We start from the raw sequence: 16408 nt of genomic DNA on the forward strand, positions 1-16408 counted from the left end.
AGATCAAGAGAGAGAGACCAATTCTCTAGTTAAGACATCACAGTGCGGGTAAGCTACAGCAGAACACGCACGTAGCACAATGTGTACATTTGTTAGAATGAGCCACGGTCACCCTGCGCGCTTTTACAGCTAACATTCATTTTAAAATTAGTTTATCTGCCAACCACCAGACAACATTTATCAGAAGTTGGACAAACATTCTTCGCTTTAACTGGTTGCTTTATATTATTTTTTTACGTTGATTTTAACCGCTCAAACCTTTGTAGACCTAACCTTGTGACAATATTTTGACTTACCTTTTCAAGGATTCTACGTAGCTTGCTATAGCAACAGAAGCAACAGCGGTCAATACTCTCCGCAAATAAAGTCGCTTGAAGACACGGACCAACTGTAATATACTGCGTGGGGCGGTGACATCATACACCGCAGCAACCGCCCGAAGGTGGTCCGGACATTGACGGAAATTGCCGAGGCTGATGCGCCCGAAACACATGCTACAAGAAAACTAAATGTCATTACTGAAACAAGTGGCGGTGTTTAGCCATAAAGAATGAAACAGTATCCTTTATTTGTAAAACGTGGACAGTTTTTATGATAATATTTCATTGTCTCAAGACTATGAACTAATATTATCATTGTTTATTTGTTGCAACAAAGATGAACTCCTCCAACCCAAAGAATGGGTAAATTGTTTGAGATATTTACTTCACCATGTGATTTAGAAGTTAAGTTCATTTTTGTTCGTTCGTTTAAATTCCCATCTTGACAGGAAAGTACTCCAAGATAAAGTATTTTGAATCAGTAAAATATCAATCCATCATTAAAAAGAGGAGGATGTTGACGCCTTGCTCGTAGCATTCCTCTCTAATTGATTTCTGTGTTAACAGATGCCCCTGTGCGTTTGATTGATGCTGCAGGAGTTCTATCGCAGTGATGTTCTCAGGAGCGCGGAATGCGCTGAGGAAAGACTTTCACTGCGTTCCAGATTCCGGAATTAAGCTTCGCAAGCCCGTGAAAACCTCGATGCCTGCCCTGCACCGTCATGGCAAAGAATTTATGGGGCCAGTAGGAGCCCAGAATCGCCAAAAAGTAAGACACTTAAGCAAATTCTATACTAAGCATTCATTACCTTTAAGTAAGGTGTATCAGTATCAATTCGTATACTATACATTGAGAAAATATATTGCATAAAAAATTAATTGATTGGATTGGCCTGGATAGGTTTTGAATAAACCATTTTTAAAACGTACACCATCTCTCCTCAAGAAAATATTGTATGATATTCTTACAATTTTGAAGATAGATGCATGATCATGTTTTACGTAGAAATTATGTCTCAGTGATTTTATCTGAGCATTCTTCTCACTGGCTGTTAAGACAGTAGTTGGGCCCAGTCATGGAAGATATTATCCTAATAATGTGCTTATGTAATAAAATGCCATGTGATTAAGACCCTTATAGGTGTTTGGTTGCATCCACTGAAATAATGAAAATGCATTTATTTGCTGCAACCAAAGTTTTCTTCTTGTTTACAAACTGAAAACTGATGAAAAGAAGAACATGTTGAAAGTCAAACAACATTGATCTGACAGTACACATGTCTGTGTTAGAATTTCAACCTGTTTTCCAGAGCTGCATTAAGTAAAAAGATTAAGATGTTTCCATATACATGCAGCTAGTAGTGATATAAAACAAGTTAACAACACTGTCATAATTTCCATGTCATGGAATTATGCTTGGTATGAATGGGTGTGTAATCACATGAGAGGTGGGAGATGATGTCACATATGTCTTCTCCAGCTGGGATCTCCCCCACCCTCTTCCCCATCCCTTGGTGTATTACATTTCTGGAAGTTTTTCTGAATCCTTGTTAAGAGTTTCTCACAGTGGATATCAAGTGTTGGGGATCCTTAAGACATACAGTGAGGTCATTTCTCCAGCTGTGCCATACAGATGTTCTCAGTTATATGTTCCCACCCTCTCAAACTGACAGCTGGCTGACTGACTGAAGCACTGTCCCACCCATTCTCAGGAATTCTTTACTGTACCAAGCAGCCAATTGCATCTGATTCCTTAATTGTCCATGCCTAAAATTCCTCTCAGAGCTTATGACAGGTTGTGGCATGGATGACATGTATGACCCACACAGTATATTCAGCAAGACAGAATAAGAAACCACAGAGAGGAGCAGAGGGAGAGGATGGGGGATAGAGGTGGGGGGGTGGGGGGCGGTTTTATGAAGAGGAGGAGAAAGAGGGAATGTAGAAGAGATAATGAAGGAGGAGGAGGGATGAAGGAGAGGAGGGAATGCCATGGTAACTGTCTCCAACTTGGAAAAAAAATGGAAAAACAGAAATTGCAAGGAGAACCAGAGGGCTGCAGAATAAAGTCAAAGCCCCTTTACTTCAAAGAGTTTTGCAAGTGACTGTGGTGTAAATAACTTTTAAGGGGAGAGATTTAAAGAGGAGTGAGTCACTGGCTACCATATGAACTTCCTGTTTGTGAAGGACAGTTAATTCTATAATAAATGACATGCAATATAGATTAAGACAGTCAGACAGCAGCTAAAGATAGCCTACTTCACACTGATCATCAAACATTTGAGAGTTACTAGTACATGCCTTGGATACAGAACAACACAGCACTTTGTCATCCTTTGCATATGTGTGTGGTAAAGGAAACATTTCTATTTTTTAATGACAGGGATATTGCCAGCTTGGTATGTTGTTTATTTTGTGCTTAACTGACCACAAAGGTGTTTAAGAAATCACTAAAATACATTTAATTTAGGACAGATGACGCTTTTTGTTTGGAATGGATATTTTATTGAACTTCGGAGCACTTGTTATAAATGCTATATAATGTGAATAAAATACATCAATAAAAATATACTTATGTAATTAAAATGGAAGCTCAGGTATTTAATCATTAGCAGAAAATAACAAGAGGAATTTCCTTTGAGGTGTAGCTTTATATATACTGCACTGATCTTACAGTACTGAAAGTCTTAATTGTGATACAAATGCATCAAGAGGTTAAGGTTGCAATACAAACAGTAAAAAGTAAGACCAACTATATTTTCAATATAAATATTCTCCTTGCATTTCTGCTAACAGCATCAAAACAGAAAGCACCCATGAATTTCACACAGCATAAATCCCTGTATGGACCTGGCAATCTGTACTTATCACTCTTACAACACCTTGTAATATGTAAAAAACCTGTAGAAACCCTGTAAATATTTTCAAGAACACTGAAATGAGTAAATTATGAATTCAAAACAAATGATGACAAAAATCTGTAATTTTTTTCAAGGGATGCAAATGTGATTATTGTATAAATAACTGTCACGGACTTCACCTGAATGAGATGCAGAATCAGAATTTGGAAATTACTACTGACTAAGAAAACCTGGCATAGGCTCTGCTTTAGCAGAGGAACCCAGTTAACAGCTGTAGAACTCTGTAGACAAATGATGGGAGGGACTAGAGTTGATTAGGAGAATATTAGCAGGCATTTTATGATATTTTTAAGTTACGCATTACACAGTAAGACATCACTCGGACTGGGTCAGGGTAGTAGCAGAAGCATACTGGGTTTGGGGTGCATTGGTGGGGTTATGGGGGAAGCAAACTGGGATGCAGGCAACATGTGCTCAGACAGGAGAGGGAGCTCGCAGTGTGGAGCTGGTGAGGGCGGAGTCCCCGAACACGTTGGCGTAGGAGGTCTTGAGGAACTGCACGTAGCTCTGCAAGCTGCGGTTGGTGCTGTCCGACTGCTCCAGCCGATCCCTTACATCCTGCAGCCGGCTCTGGTACCGCCGCTCTGCCTGGGATTGGAACACACAGGTAGGCTCATCAGACAGACAGACAGACAATCATCAGACAGACAGATGTTCATCAGGCAGACAGTCATACATTCATTAGACAGACAGTGTGTATGTGTGTGTGTGTGTGTGTGTGTGCATTGGAAGTAGCTGCATGGGTGTGAGAATGCATGTGTGCTTATGTGTGTATGTGTGTTTATGACCATGTCAGTGTTTGTGTGTGAGTGTATGTTTGTGTGTGTGTGTGTGTGTATGTGTGTGTGTTTGTATGTGTTTCTCTCCTTACATCGTCTTTGTCCCGTCGTAGCTGGCTCAGTTCAGTTTTGGTTCGGCTTAACTGTGTCTCCAGGTCCAGAACCTTGGATTGGGTTGTGCGCTCCTTATTGGCGGCTCGCTCTCTGGTCTGAGATATCTGTTGGAACAGAATCGGCCACAGCAGTCACTCACACTTTCAGTAATAACTTCTTTTAAGCAGCACTGGATGCAGTCAGTTAAAAATAGTTTTTTGGTCAATGTATGAGATGATACAAAAGACAAAATACTGTCTTGTGAATGTATATGAATACATGCCAAAATACACAAAGTAGTTCACAAAATATATAAATTATTGCTGTTGTTCATCTGTAGATTTTGTGGGAAACTGTGAAATACATTCCATATTATGTTTGAAACAAATGAATGAAATTAAATTACCTTAAATAAAAGCCAAAAATTCTCAAACAGGCAGAATATTTGCATACATTAAAGATATTCCTTCCTAACATGTTTAAGATACTGTAAATGTTATAACAGAAACAAAAAAATCTATTACTTTTAGGTGCCCAGTGCCCTTTCACCCCTTATGAAGGTGAGCTGAACAGACAGAAAGCGGGCAGCGCTGCCCACAGCGCACTCTGGTGTACAGACCTGGCGCCGCGCATCCTCCAGCGCCTCTTCCAGCTGGCGGGCGAGAGCAGAGCACTCACGCGACTTCTCCTCCAGGCGCAGCTGGTTGCCATGTATCGTCTCCTCTCGCTTGGCGACCACCTGCACCAGGTCTCTATTCTGGGAGTTGGCCTCCGCTAGCTTCCTGTCATTGGAGGAAAGGAATCAGCGACAGAATGCCTCCTTGTCCCATGTGACAATTTACAGGATAAAAAAAAAACACAACAAAAACGACATCTGAACAAAACATAGTTGTTCCGACAATTAACATTTAGACCTTCTACTTCTTGCACCCCCCTGCTTGCCTACCCAATACCTCACATAGTGTCATGATGACGACCAGTAATATTGAAGGCCTCAGTCTCTCTAATTTTAAACTAGGTACTCAGTAACGTCTCCATCAGGAAACAGAAAGAGAAAAACTGAGAATATTCTTATCTTCTTAAAAACACGCCTTCTGATCGTGAAAGGTGATGCACAGATCACTGAACAGTTGTGTTTAGTCTGGTGACACAATTAGCATGCAATATACATTGTTCTATTAATTATTTTGAATTGTAGGCATCCAGGGCTAACATTTCAAACATTATGCAGTTTGATATTCACAGGGGCAATTTGGATTTGGTGCCTAGAACAAGGTTTCTAACCAAACAACTGTGGGTCACAGAAAGTTAGTCCTGAACAGAATGTATGCCTGACCGGTCGAGGCTCTCCACTCTGTGCTGCAGCTGCTTGTTCTCCTCCAGCAGCACCACATTCTTCTCCCGCACTGCCTCCACCTGGCTGGCCTGCTGCTCCACCTGCAGGCGGATGAGGACATCACTCAAACCTTTCCCTTTTTTTAAGGCTCTTTTTTATTCTTACCTTTGTCCAGTGGCAGTTACATATCTTATATTGTACTTGAATTGACAGCTGGATATTTACCAAGGCAACTCGGGATAACAACCCTTGTTAAAGGAACAAATAGCACCACGCCTTGGGATTCAAACCTGCATCTCTGTTCAATCTCCTCCCACATTGCAGCACTGCCACTATTAGTGTTTCCCTACACTTTATACATGGGAAGCAACTAACAACAGGGGAAAAAATAACCTATTGTATTTAACACCAGAGAAAAGATAATTAACCTGTAGCAGCAAACAACAGAGAAAAGAACATAAAGGCACACACACACGCACGCACACGCACACACACACACACACACTTGCACATACACACACACACACACACAGATGCACACGCACGCACACACACACACAGATGCACACGCACGCGCACACACACACACACACACACACACACACACACACAGATGCACGCGCACACACACACACACACACGCACACACGCACATGCACACACACACACACACACACACACACTTGCACATACGCACACGCAGACGCACGCATGCACACACACACACAGATGCACGTGCACACACACACATGCACACACACACATGCATGCACGCACGCACACACACACACACACACACACACACACACACACACACGCACACCTTGAGGCGCAGCTCGGTGAGTGTGCTGCTCAGCTCGGCGTTCCTCCTCTCCTGGGCGCGCTCGCGCTCCTGCGCCTCCTGCAGCTGCAGCTCGGATCGCCTCAGTGCCTCGGGCAGCGGCTCCAGCTCCGCCAGCCGAGCCAGCAACTGCGTCCGCACCGCCTCCACCTCCCGCTCCACCTCCTCCCTCACCGCTGCCGCCTCCTGCTCCGCACGCTGCAGCTTCAGGCTGTACACATCCGCCTCCGCCCGCAACTTCTGCGCCTGCAGAGAGGGAGAGTGGGAGGGAGAGCAGGAGGGAGGGAGGGAGAGAGAGTGATACTCACACTGGTAATACTGCGTGCTTTGTGGGCTAGGAATCTGACTGTGGCTAGAATGAAGAATAGGGGAAAGTACTGTCTGTTCATGTATGTGTACAAGTGTGTTCTTCCTGAATCTGTGTGCATACGTCCATATGCTTTGTATTTGTATGTTTAGTGTTAATGGATGTTTGATGCATTTGATGTGCATGTGTGCACGTTTTTTTTGATTGTGTGTATGTGTGTCTGTGCAAGTGTGTGTGTACACACAAGTATGTGTGTACTCCTGAGTGCGTATGTGCATGACTACGGGTGAGTGTGTGTATGTTTGTATATGTGTGTGTATATTTGTGCATGTGTGCATGTACCTGGCTCTTGTAGCTGTCCACCAGACTCTCATACTGCATCACTGAGCTCTTCACCTGTTGCAGCTCAGACTGAGACAAACCCAGCTTCTCCTCCACAGCTGACAGCGTGGCCTGGGGCAGGGGACAGGGGACAGGGGACAGGGGACAAGAGACAGGGGACAGGGCCACTGCATCAGATGCAGAGCATACATTCAATATGGCCGACAGCATGAAAGCTAGATCTCCAAGCTCACACAGTGAAAATATAGTAAGCCTACTTAACAATAATCAATGACATTGTCTATCATATTTTCAAAGCACAATCCAACACCTCTGTTAAAAACAACATTACTGCTTAAAAGTACCTTCACAATGGCTAATCCTGTGATATGAGGGCAGCTGTGTGGTGTACTGGTAAGGAGCAGGTCTTTCAGCCTAAATATTGCTAATTTCATTCCTAAGCTCTGCTATCTCTGCTATCTCTGCTGTCTCCAGAGTGGACTCTAGAACCTCAAAACCCAGCCAATGACATGAAGCTTCAAGAGTAGATGAGGGGCACGTCAGGAAGGAGACTGAATTTGCAGTGGACAGGGCCCAAACCAACCTTGAGGCTCTGGTTCTCCAGTCTGAGGGCAGTGCTGTCGGAGGTGAGGGCGTGGAGCCGATCCAGAAGGCCTTCCCTCTCGCCCCGAGCCTTGTCCTCCACACTGTGCAGCTGCTCCGTAAGGTCGGACACTCGACTGCGCAGACACGCAGGACAGTCAAATGCATCATCATCACCTCCTTCATTATTGCCATCACTATCACATCATCATCATCTTCATCATCAACATCAAATAACAGAATACCAAAATTGCTTTAAATGCAGTTGTTGTCCCCTTGCAAATTATAACATCATATTATACATGCAATATGACACACACATACAGACACACAGAAATACTACAAATCTCACATGCACTTCCATTAACTGTTGAACCAGGAAGGCAGAATGCTTTGAGTGTTTTTGATTTTCTTGAAATCAATCATTGCATTGATTTTATTGAGTGCAACACTACTGCCAACAACACTACAGTAGCCAACCAAAGTGCACATACTGTACTGAAATGCAATCAGGTTTTTAATAATTTAGTCGTTCAAAAGCTCAGTAAATAAACTATATATTACAGCAGGACTTAACCCTGATCCTGGAGGCAAATGGCTATTTCACTGACAGTGCACTACAGGACAGCCACTAGGAGGATTAGAGCATCTCACTGACGACAGCCTAACCACATATACACTTGACAAGGCTATAGGGGCTACCGTTTAGGTCAATGTTAACCCACCCTATCCTAGCAGGACTGACCTGACCAATTTAGTTAATGGCATAGCCTAGCTTCAAATAACTAACACCTAGGCTGTTAAGTGTTGTAGGAAGAGCTGCACAACTGCTACAGCCTTCAAATTTTAGAGCTGAATTATATTAAATAATGTTAAGTTATGTTAGGTGATGCAGAGTTAACCGTTGAAATTCATGAACTTTATTTGCTAGCATGTTGTGTTGTGCAACAACAGAACTGGTACTCCAATGCATATTGGGAAGTGTAGTTTATTAACAACTGCATAGCTCAGAGGTGATAACTGGCTGGTTACAAGAGGCTTGGAGCAGAATCTCACCTGTTCAAGACGGTCACTTCAACCTCCAGTTGGCTTTTCTCCTTCATTTCCTGAGAATGGCGGCTATGGAGGGTTTCTGCTGCAGACAGGGCATCAGCCAACTGGGCCTCCTGTACACAAGATATGAGGTAACAGCCCTCTCCTCATCCACCAATCAGCAGCTTTCACTGCCTTACATATGGGTGGTAGTGTAGCCTAAGGTAATATGAGACAGAAAGCCCTCTGTTCTCATTAAAGTCAGAGCTGTGTAGCAGCAGAATAAGAGGCACTGTATACACTTCAGGCAGAGCAGGTAACCAGAACCATTACCTCTCAGCAAGGCTTTTAACCTCAAATACCTCAGTAAAAACATTAATCTGTACAAATGTGACATATTTGAGATATAAGTCCAGTACGTCACCCTGAGCAACATGCTAAAGAGGCCATCAATGCCCACTCTGCTATAAGTTGCTGGTACTCGTTCACAGCCTTGCTGACTGATGGGTGGAGACACTGTCTCCCCCCAACCCCCCGCCCCCCGCCCCACCTTCTCCAGCAGCTGAGCGGTGAGCTGCCCTGCTGCGTCCTCACTGCGCTCCGCCCGCTCCTTCTGCACCCGCGTCGCCCGCTTCAGGGCCTCCTTATCCGCGTCGCTCTGCTGCTTCAGCTGCCGGAGCTGCCCCAGCAGGTGGTCCATCTCCCCCTGCTGCTGGCTCGCCGCCCGCTCCAGGTTCTGAGGGAGGGAGAGGGGGAGGATGGAGAGAGAGAGAGAAGAGGGGAAGGAGGGAGGCAGGGAGGCAGGGAAGATGGCAGATAGGGCGACCGTGTGATGTAGTGATCAGAGCACTGGACTGGTGCCTGCTTATCTGATGGACCCCTGGTGTTGTACTGCTTGAGCATAGGACTCCAGCTGACATGCTGTACATGTACTCGAATATCAGAGCCTATATGAAAACTGATGGGAACGGGATGATACAGTCAGAAAATGGGGCACGTACCCGGATCTGCACAGACAAGCGGTTGTTCTCTGCCTCTTTGCTGCGCAGCTGGCCCTGCAGGTGAGCGCGGGTCGACTCCAGGACCTTGGACAGCTCACCTGTGGTCTTCGCATTCTCCTGGGATGGGGGAGGAGTTTGAAGCAAGGCACAAGGAGGACAGCACATGTAAGCACCATGTAACTGAACATGTAATTTTTTTGTTTTCAAATATGTCCTCATATTTATTTCAAGTGTTTACCCTCTTTTAAATAAAATTGTACTTTTATTAAATTAATCCACAGTCTAAGTCACCCCCTCACCAAAGACTGACAGCAGGTAAATTACTGACAGCCCTGGAGAGAAGAGAGCGGGCACTCTGTGCTGCCAATATAGGTACAGTGTGTACCATCTGAGTAGTTTTGTGAGTGAGTGTGGTGTGGTGTGGTCTCAGCAGTGTGTACCCTCTCAGTCTCCAACAGCAGTGCAAGCTCATCCACCTCTTTCTCTTTTTCCTGCAGCTTCATCAGAAGCAGCTGAAAGAGAAGGGTGTCCCTGTGTTACTGAAAAGAAATGGCAAGGTGAGATCACCCAACAGCACGAAGCACACAGCTGTATGATTTACACACATACCATGGCTATTTGTATTTGGTTGGTTGGTGCTGGTACCTGAACACTGTGTGTTTCACACTAATAAATCATTATTTTCTGTCCTAGGTTTTTTTCTCCCGTTGTAGAACTCAAGCAAAAAAATTACAAAACAGCGAACGATGGATACACAAGGTCAAAGGTCATGAGGCCGTACCGTGTTCTGTGCCTCTGTGTCCCCCAGCTTCTTCAGGAGTACTTCCTTTTGCTCCGACAGCCGTGTTGTGTCCATCTGTTTATCAACAACAATGAAAACAGCTGGTGAGGTGAGTCCTCTGCTTCCCACAGCATTGTAGAGTGTCTGCCCCCTGCTGGCCTGGTGGGTGTACCTCACGCCCGTGGTGCTCTCTCAGCAGGCGTCGGAGAGTGCGGTTGGTCTCTTCGAATGTCTCCAGCTTTTGCAGCAGAAGCTCCTTCTGCCGAGCCAGTTGGGTGGCGTCTGAACCAGACACCTGCCTCTCCTGTAGGGGTACGGGGGAGCAGGGACAAAAGAGCCCCTTTATCCCTTTTCTCAATTCAAACCATCTACTTTTCGCACTTATGAGCAATTTTCAGTCTAAATAAAAAAGTTCATAGCAGATGAAGCTGTGCTATTGGTGGCCTCTATATTTGTTTATTTTAACCAATCTTAGTGTTCTGCTATGGAGAAAGTCGATTGCTTCACATAACTCATTGATTGATGGCACATGGGGTTTAAGCCTCACTCTCTCATCAGCAGACGAATGGAGTGTGGATGCAATCGACTTGTATGAACAAAGCAAAAGACTTTGTACTCTACAGAAAAATTATATGTTTACTTAAAGAAAATTAGTCACTGATAACACAAGGTAGCTGCATAGTGTAGCCATTTTGGGATTCATGAAGTATCACCTCCCATCATTTCTTATCTATCGTATGTCTGGCCTTACAATTATTCTGATACAGTCATACACCAGGCTCAGATGAAGTATCCAAAAAGGCTGAGGATTCAAAAGTAGCAGGTCTGACTCAACAGAAAGACCAAATAGATCGCAAGTTCAACATTTAACAGTAAAAATCCATGGTTTTACATTTACTATTTCTATTATTCATTATTTGTATAACTGATTAGCTCTTTCATTACAGAAATGGTGCTCTGCAATGTTGCCCCAGTCTCCATCCCTAGTACCAGCCCAGTGGTCTTGGTCACTCACAGTTCTCATCCTGCCCACGGCCTCTCGCAGGGCTGCCACCTGCCTGGAAGCAGCCGCCCCATCCATCTCCACTTCCAGCAGCTTCCTCAAGAGGGCGTCCTTCTCCTGAAGCAGCGCTTCCCTCTCCAGCCTGTGGACAAGAGGGGGGCAGTATGGGGAAGTGTATATGTGACAGGTGGGACAGGGTGAGTGATGGCAGACCAGAAAATTAACTTTAGCAAGTTTAGTGTTCCCTCAATAATTTTGGCTGCAAAAGCCAAAACAGGGTATGGTGGGCTGGGCCATTAGCTTCAGTGCCAGTCTCTCCAGTGAATTATTTTGCAAACATTTTTGAAAAGATGCAAACCTGAGCAGTGCTCTGGAGGTATGGAGTAAAAAAGTAAAAAGACACATCCCAGCATTTTGAGGGAAAATGCACAAGTCAGGGAACAGTCAGGTGTGCCAGAGCTCAGCCAATGGAAACAAAGAAACATGCTCTTCCTTCCCACTCAGTTCAGAGGAACCCAAATAATATTTGCACCGTTCCACCAAAGGGATGGTGATTCACACCTGCTATAGTCAGTCTCCTCTTGCATCTTCTCCATGGAGTGACGGAGGCGGGAGTTCTCGCGCTCTGTCACCTCCAGCTCCTTGGTGACCTCGGCCAGCTCCTCCTTCTGCTCAGCGATGACGCGCTGGGAGGCGTTGAGCTGCTCCGACTGACGCTCCAGCAACTGTTCCTTCTTCTTCAGCTCCACCTAGAAAGATACGCACATGTAAGCACTCACACATGCACAATACGTTTGTGCAATACTAAATCAGAGTTGATAAGCAAGATTTGTATTATTTTTATGAACACGGGGGCCTGGCCATGGAGGGGCTGGCCACAGGGGTTTGATTACATGAGACTGACAAATGGGGGGGGTTGACCATGGAGTACTCTGACTGTGGAGAAATGACAGCGGGAGATTATGGGGCATTTACTGCAGGTGATTGACGTACCTCATTCTTCAGTGAGCTGACCTCTGTCATCAGGCTGTCGATCTTTCTCTCGTACTGGTTGATTCGTCCATGCAGCGCCTCCTCTTCATCGGTGGAGAGATCGGCCAACCGCAGCGGAGACTGGGAGGGGTCAGGCTCAGACAGTGGTGTGATCTCCAGACGGTGTGTGGGTCCCTGGGACGTGGAAAATACGTTTACATTCTCGCTCGCCAACCACATGTAAGACCTGTCCCTTTCTGTCAGCCTTGCATGCATCTGGAGACAACCTTGTGCCTCTCTGCGATAAGTATACACAGACTGCTCCTGATTCCAGGTAGGGGTGTTGTATGTTACCCATTGGTCCCTTGCAGCTGCATGGTGACTCAAGGGGTGAAACACCTAATGGTTTTGACTGCTCAGGCTATCTGCACACAATACTTCAGCTCAGAGGACGGTCATCACCAGATGTGTTGCCAGACTTGACACACAGCTGGTTAAGCAGGGTTAGCAAGTGCCTTTGTAACTGCCTGAGAGTAAATGGCCATATATCATGCACAGAACACTACATGCTCTCTCATTTTTAGTTATCCTTGGTACAGTAATGCAGAACAGAAATGACTAAGGCCTTTGAACACATGGCTTAAAATGGAGTTTGCACAAGTTTTGTCATACCTCCCACTTGTACGTTGCTTCCCGAGTGGAGGTCTTGCCGGGTGGTATCCACGGCACCCGGGTCTTCACCTGGGCTGTGGCTCGCAGGTTCCCCGCATCCCCCCTCATGTTCGCCTCCTGGGCCTTCTTCTGCAAAGGAAGTACCACTTATGATACATGATGATATGATGACTTATGATACCCATATGATACCCATTTTTCCATCAAAGCTTTGGGTCACCTTTGGATTACACAAGCTAAAAAATTAGCCATCACTGAATATCCATCAGTGTTTAAGGGTAAGGTGTACAACTGCTGTTAGTCAAGAAAGCAAATGTAATATAAAATAACAATAATATTATTATTAATATTTAATAATAATATTATAATAACAGAATAATAATAATACAAATATTCTTAATAATTATTGTTATTATTGCTTCTGTCGTTATTATTACTATGATACAGATGCAGGACAACTGAAAAGGCGCTTCCTTGATTTCTATCTGACCTGGGGTGTCTTGGCGGAACTGCTCCTCTGGCTCTTCTTGACGTGCACGTGAACGGGAGTGCTCTCCGCCACATGCACATGCACCGGTGGTGAGGAGGACCGAGTTTTCATCGCTCTTCTCTTCTGATGGAGGAAAACTCAGCAACGTAAGACACAGAAAAATCACAACATTATGACCACCCCAACCAGCCTCCGAGGACACCTCTGAACGTGTTTAGATCTCGGGTGTGTTGCTTTGTTTCATTGTAAAAACTGGTTTAAAAGGGACGGTTTCAAATCAGTCTTCATTTTGCAAACAGGAAATCTTCAAAAGTAAGACCGAGCATGGATCGTACTGACAAAAGTAGCTAGTTCCCTCCATGCCCAGGCAATGTCTCGGGCAACGACAGGCTGATGTCCGAATCAGAAACTAAAATAAGGGTAAGGACCTGCATTCTGTAAACTCGTTACCTTTTTCTCATCATGTTTAGCGTATTCTGTCACCTTTAAGCTTAAGAAAGAACTACGTGCGTGTGTATACATAATTTTCTTAATTAGGCTAAGGGGTTTCTTTTCCATTTACGAGACTGATAAAACTGTGTAAAGGGAATACTACACCTAGCTGTCATTGTCACGGCTTTGCGAGTGAACGTGGCCCGTGTATCACTGTGGCCAGCGACTCTTGTAAGGTCATATTACTAAACAGGAATTTACATGAAATGAAACCACTGGCTAGTCCCCAACTTGTGAGACATCAAAGCACAGCTATCTGCAACCACCCAACGCAGCTAGTTAGCTACTATACATGATCGTGCGGTTCACTAACTAGCAAGTTATTTGTCTGACACAAGTGACACGTTCACTTTAAATGACTATATGGGATTAAATGCGAAGCAGCTACGGCAAACCATACAGGTTCTTATCTCTAAACGAAAGGTTAGCTTACACTAGCTAAAGGTATGTCATTACGGACAGTGAAAACTAATAATTCGTTGGCTGAATATACTGGCTATGCTGCCAGCTAAGAAATTATCGACAATTACTGCTAGCTGGTTAGCTAGTCAGCTAGCAAAGGGGACACCACACACAGTGTAACTTGCAACCAAGGATCACTGTAACCTTTTTGGTGATTTCGAAAACCAATAGCAGCGGACGAGCCAGAAATTATCAATCACCCTTACCATACGAAATGGAAAAGCCAAGTATTTGAGTGCAGATGCTTTACTGGAGAATTGACTTGTTTTGCATATTCTCCAGTAGTAGACAGACTTGCCAAGTCTTTTTTTCCGGACACATTCCCCTTCGTATTCGACTGGCTCATTCAAAACTCTTGCTGACGTCACCGGTCTGTGATTGGATTAAACGGGAGAACCAGGATACTTTTCCTGTTCTCCCTCAAGTTGCCAATAGCAACGGGGGCTGCCATGTTACCCCAGAAACCAAGCCAAACATTAAACGGGGTAGCAGGTCGGCAAGGGTACGGTTCGATGGCTTGGATGCGTCCATCCACAGGGGAATGCGTTCTAGGTTACACGTGTGTTTGTGCAGATAAGGACAAATGAACATGATATAAGGCTCTTGCTTGGCCTGACTACATAGAGTGAAGGTGATGAAAGCAACTCCAGTATGACCTTTTAATAATTGTTCCAAGAAACCTCGTGAAATTCTGTATAGCTTTTAGGGTGTGCATGTGTGACAGTCGGCTAGTTTGCTGAACTCTGAACCTTATAGTTGGAGGGGTTACAGTGCCTAGAATGTTGCAGCTTTTGAACCTTTGAGCAAAGTCATTTACCTTCAATTACTAGTTACAAATCAGCAGTAGCCCAACCAATAGTAGGTTGATTATGTAAAATGTATTCTGCTAAGGGCAATGGTAGGTGCGAGAGGGAGTTTGAGGATATAAATAATGCAAAATATGTTTGAGAAAATATATATGAGGCTACAGTATGAATGTTCAGAGTTCAGGGTCACCCCAAGTACCCCAGTAACAACTGCAAATCACATGGATAGGGCACCAGCTGCACAAGTAAAAATAATGTAATTCCATAATAAATCTATAAAAGAACAGGGCTTAGAATTTATCTGGACTGAATGCTTCCTGTAAAATGCAAGAATGTGACAAGACGAAGTGATTCTCTGCATTTCATTTTATTGAGCTTTTCTGTGCATTTTAGTGTAAATGTATTACATCATGTTGCAACAATAAGAGGTACTTCACTAAGATCTTCACCTATACATGGTTCCTACACACACAGGCTATTGTTCTTCAGAGAACTCATTGATTCTTATGCACAGTGACTTGTACATGCACCCCAATTCTGTACCACTGCTCCAGAAATCACTACAATAATAAAACAGAGTTAAGAAAAACTCCAGATCAAGTGACCATCAGTCTCACTGCTGTTTATCAGGCACGGGGATCTTTCCTCTCTTTAACGTGTCTGAGGAGGATGAAAGAGAAGCACAATGTCCATTTGAAATGGTAAATGCACTGTTCAGAACCAGAAAGTTGTGAGGTAGAAAGAGGGTAGGCCTTACATACCCAGACAAGGGGTCCTCCTCAGCTCAGATCAAGTAACAATGAACCACACCTCCACCATAGCATTACAGTGGTTTGATATTGCAGTACAGTCTTTTGTACTGTGATAGGTCTGAGAGAAAACAATAACACTAATCAACGTGACATTTCACCCCTCACCCTTATAAAGTTCCCAAGATACCTTGTTTTGATCATTAACGTTTGAACAACCAGTTAAGACAACCAGACTTCATGTGTGTGTACTACTGATATGTCAAGGTATAAAAAAAAAAAAAAAAAAACAAAGACTGGGATTCATTTTCTTCTACAGAAGGCAGCTGTCAAAACAGTTGGTGGCCAGATGAATCTTCAGTAAAATAAAAGCACTATTGCACTCCAAATGCAAGTCAACCTCCATAATTGATGTTTAGTTGTTTAA

The 16408-nt window shown here is 44.2% G+C and overlaps 2 protein-coding genes across 6 annotated transcripts in view; both read right to left on the bottom strand.

Moving 5' to 3' along the window:
• LOC118778272 (spectrin alpha chain, non-erythrocytic 1-like) overlaps positions 1 to 371 on the bottom strand; it is a 44410-nt gene extending 44039 nt beyond the window's left edge. For all 3 annotated transcript variants that reach the window (XM_036529734.1, XM_036529732.1, XM_036529735.1), the window contains exon 1: positions 297 to 371. The gene's annotated coding sequence lies outside the window, so the exon portion shown is untranslated. The remainder of the gene's footprint in view (positions 1 to 296) is intronic.
• Positions 372 to 3320: 2949 nt separating this feature from the next.
• On the bottom strand, positions 3321 to 14746 carry odf2a (outer dense fiber of sperm tails 2a). 3 transcript variants are annotated; one of them, XM_036529876.1, is made up of 19 exons: positions 14633 to 14746; positions 13473 to 13592; positions 12983 to 13111; positions 12332 to 12505; positions 11900 to 12087; positions 11351 to 11480; positions 10508 to 10639; positions 10336 to 10410; positions 9995 to 10066; positions 9555 to 9671; positions 9104 to 9289; positions 8578 to 8687; positions 7523 to 7658; positions 6940 to 7050; positions 6273 to 6536; positions 5450 to 5550; positions 4733 to 4895; positions 4113 to 4238; positions 3321 to 3829 (listed from the first exon to the last, which is right to left on the bottom strand). In XM_036529876.1, exons 1-19 carry the CDS (start codon positions 14633 to 14635, stop codon positions 3656 to 3658), a joined length of 2511 nt encoding a protein of 836 aa, XP_036385769.1. In that variant the 5' UTR covers positions 14636 to 14746; the 3' UTR covers positions 3321 to 3655. The 3 variants fall into 3 exon arrangements, with proteins under 3 accessions (XP_036385769.1, XP_036385771.1, XP_036385770.1); XM_036529878.1 differs by having other exon boundaries at positions 13473 to 13609; XM_036529877.1 differs by having other exon boundaries at positions 13473 to 14746.
• Positions 14747 to 16408: the final 1662 nt, after the last annotated feature.

The sequence above is a fragment of the Megalops cyprinoides genome, chromosome 5 (assembly GCF_013368585.1).
Source record: "Megalops cyprinoides isolate fMegCyp1 chromosome 5, fMegCyp1.pri, whole genome shotgun sequence".
NCBI lineage: Eukaryota > Metazoa > Chordata > Actinopteri > Elopiformes > Megalopidae > Megalops > Megalops cyprinoides.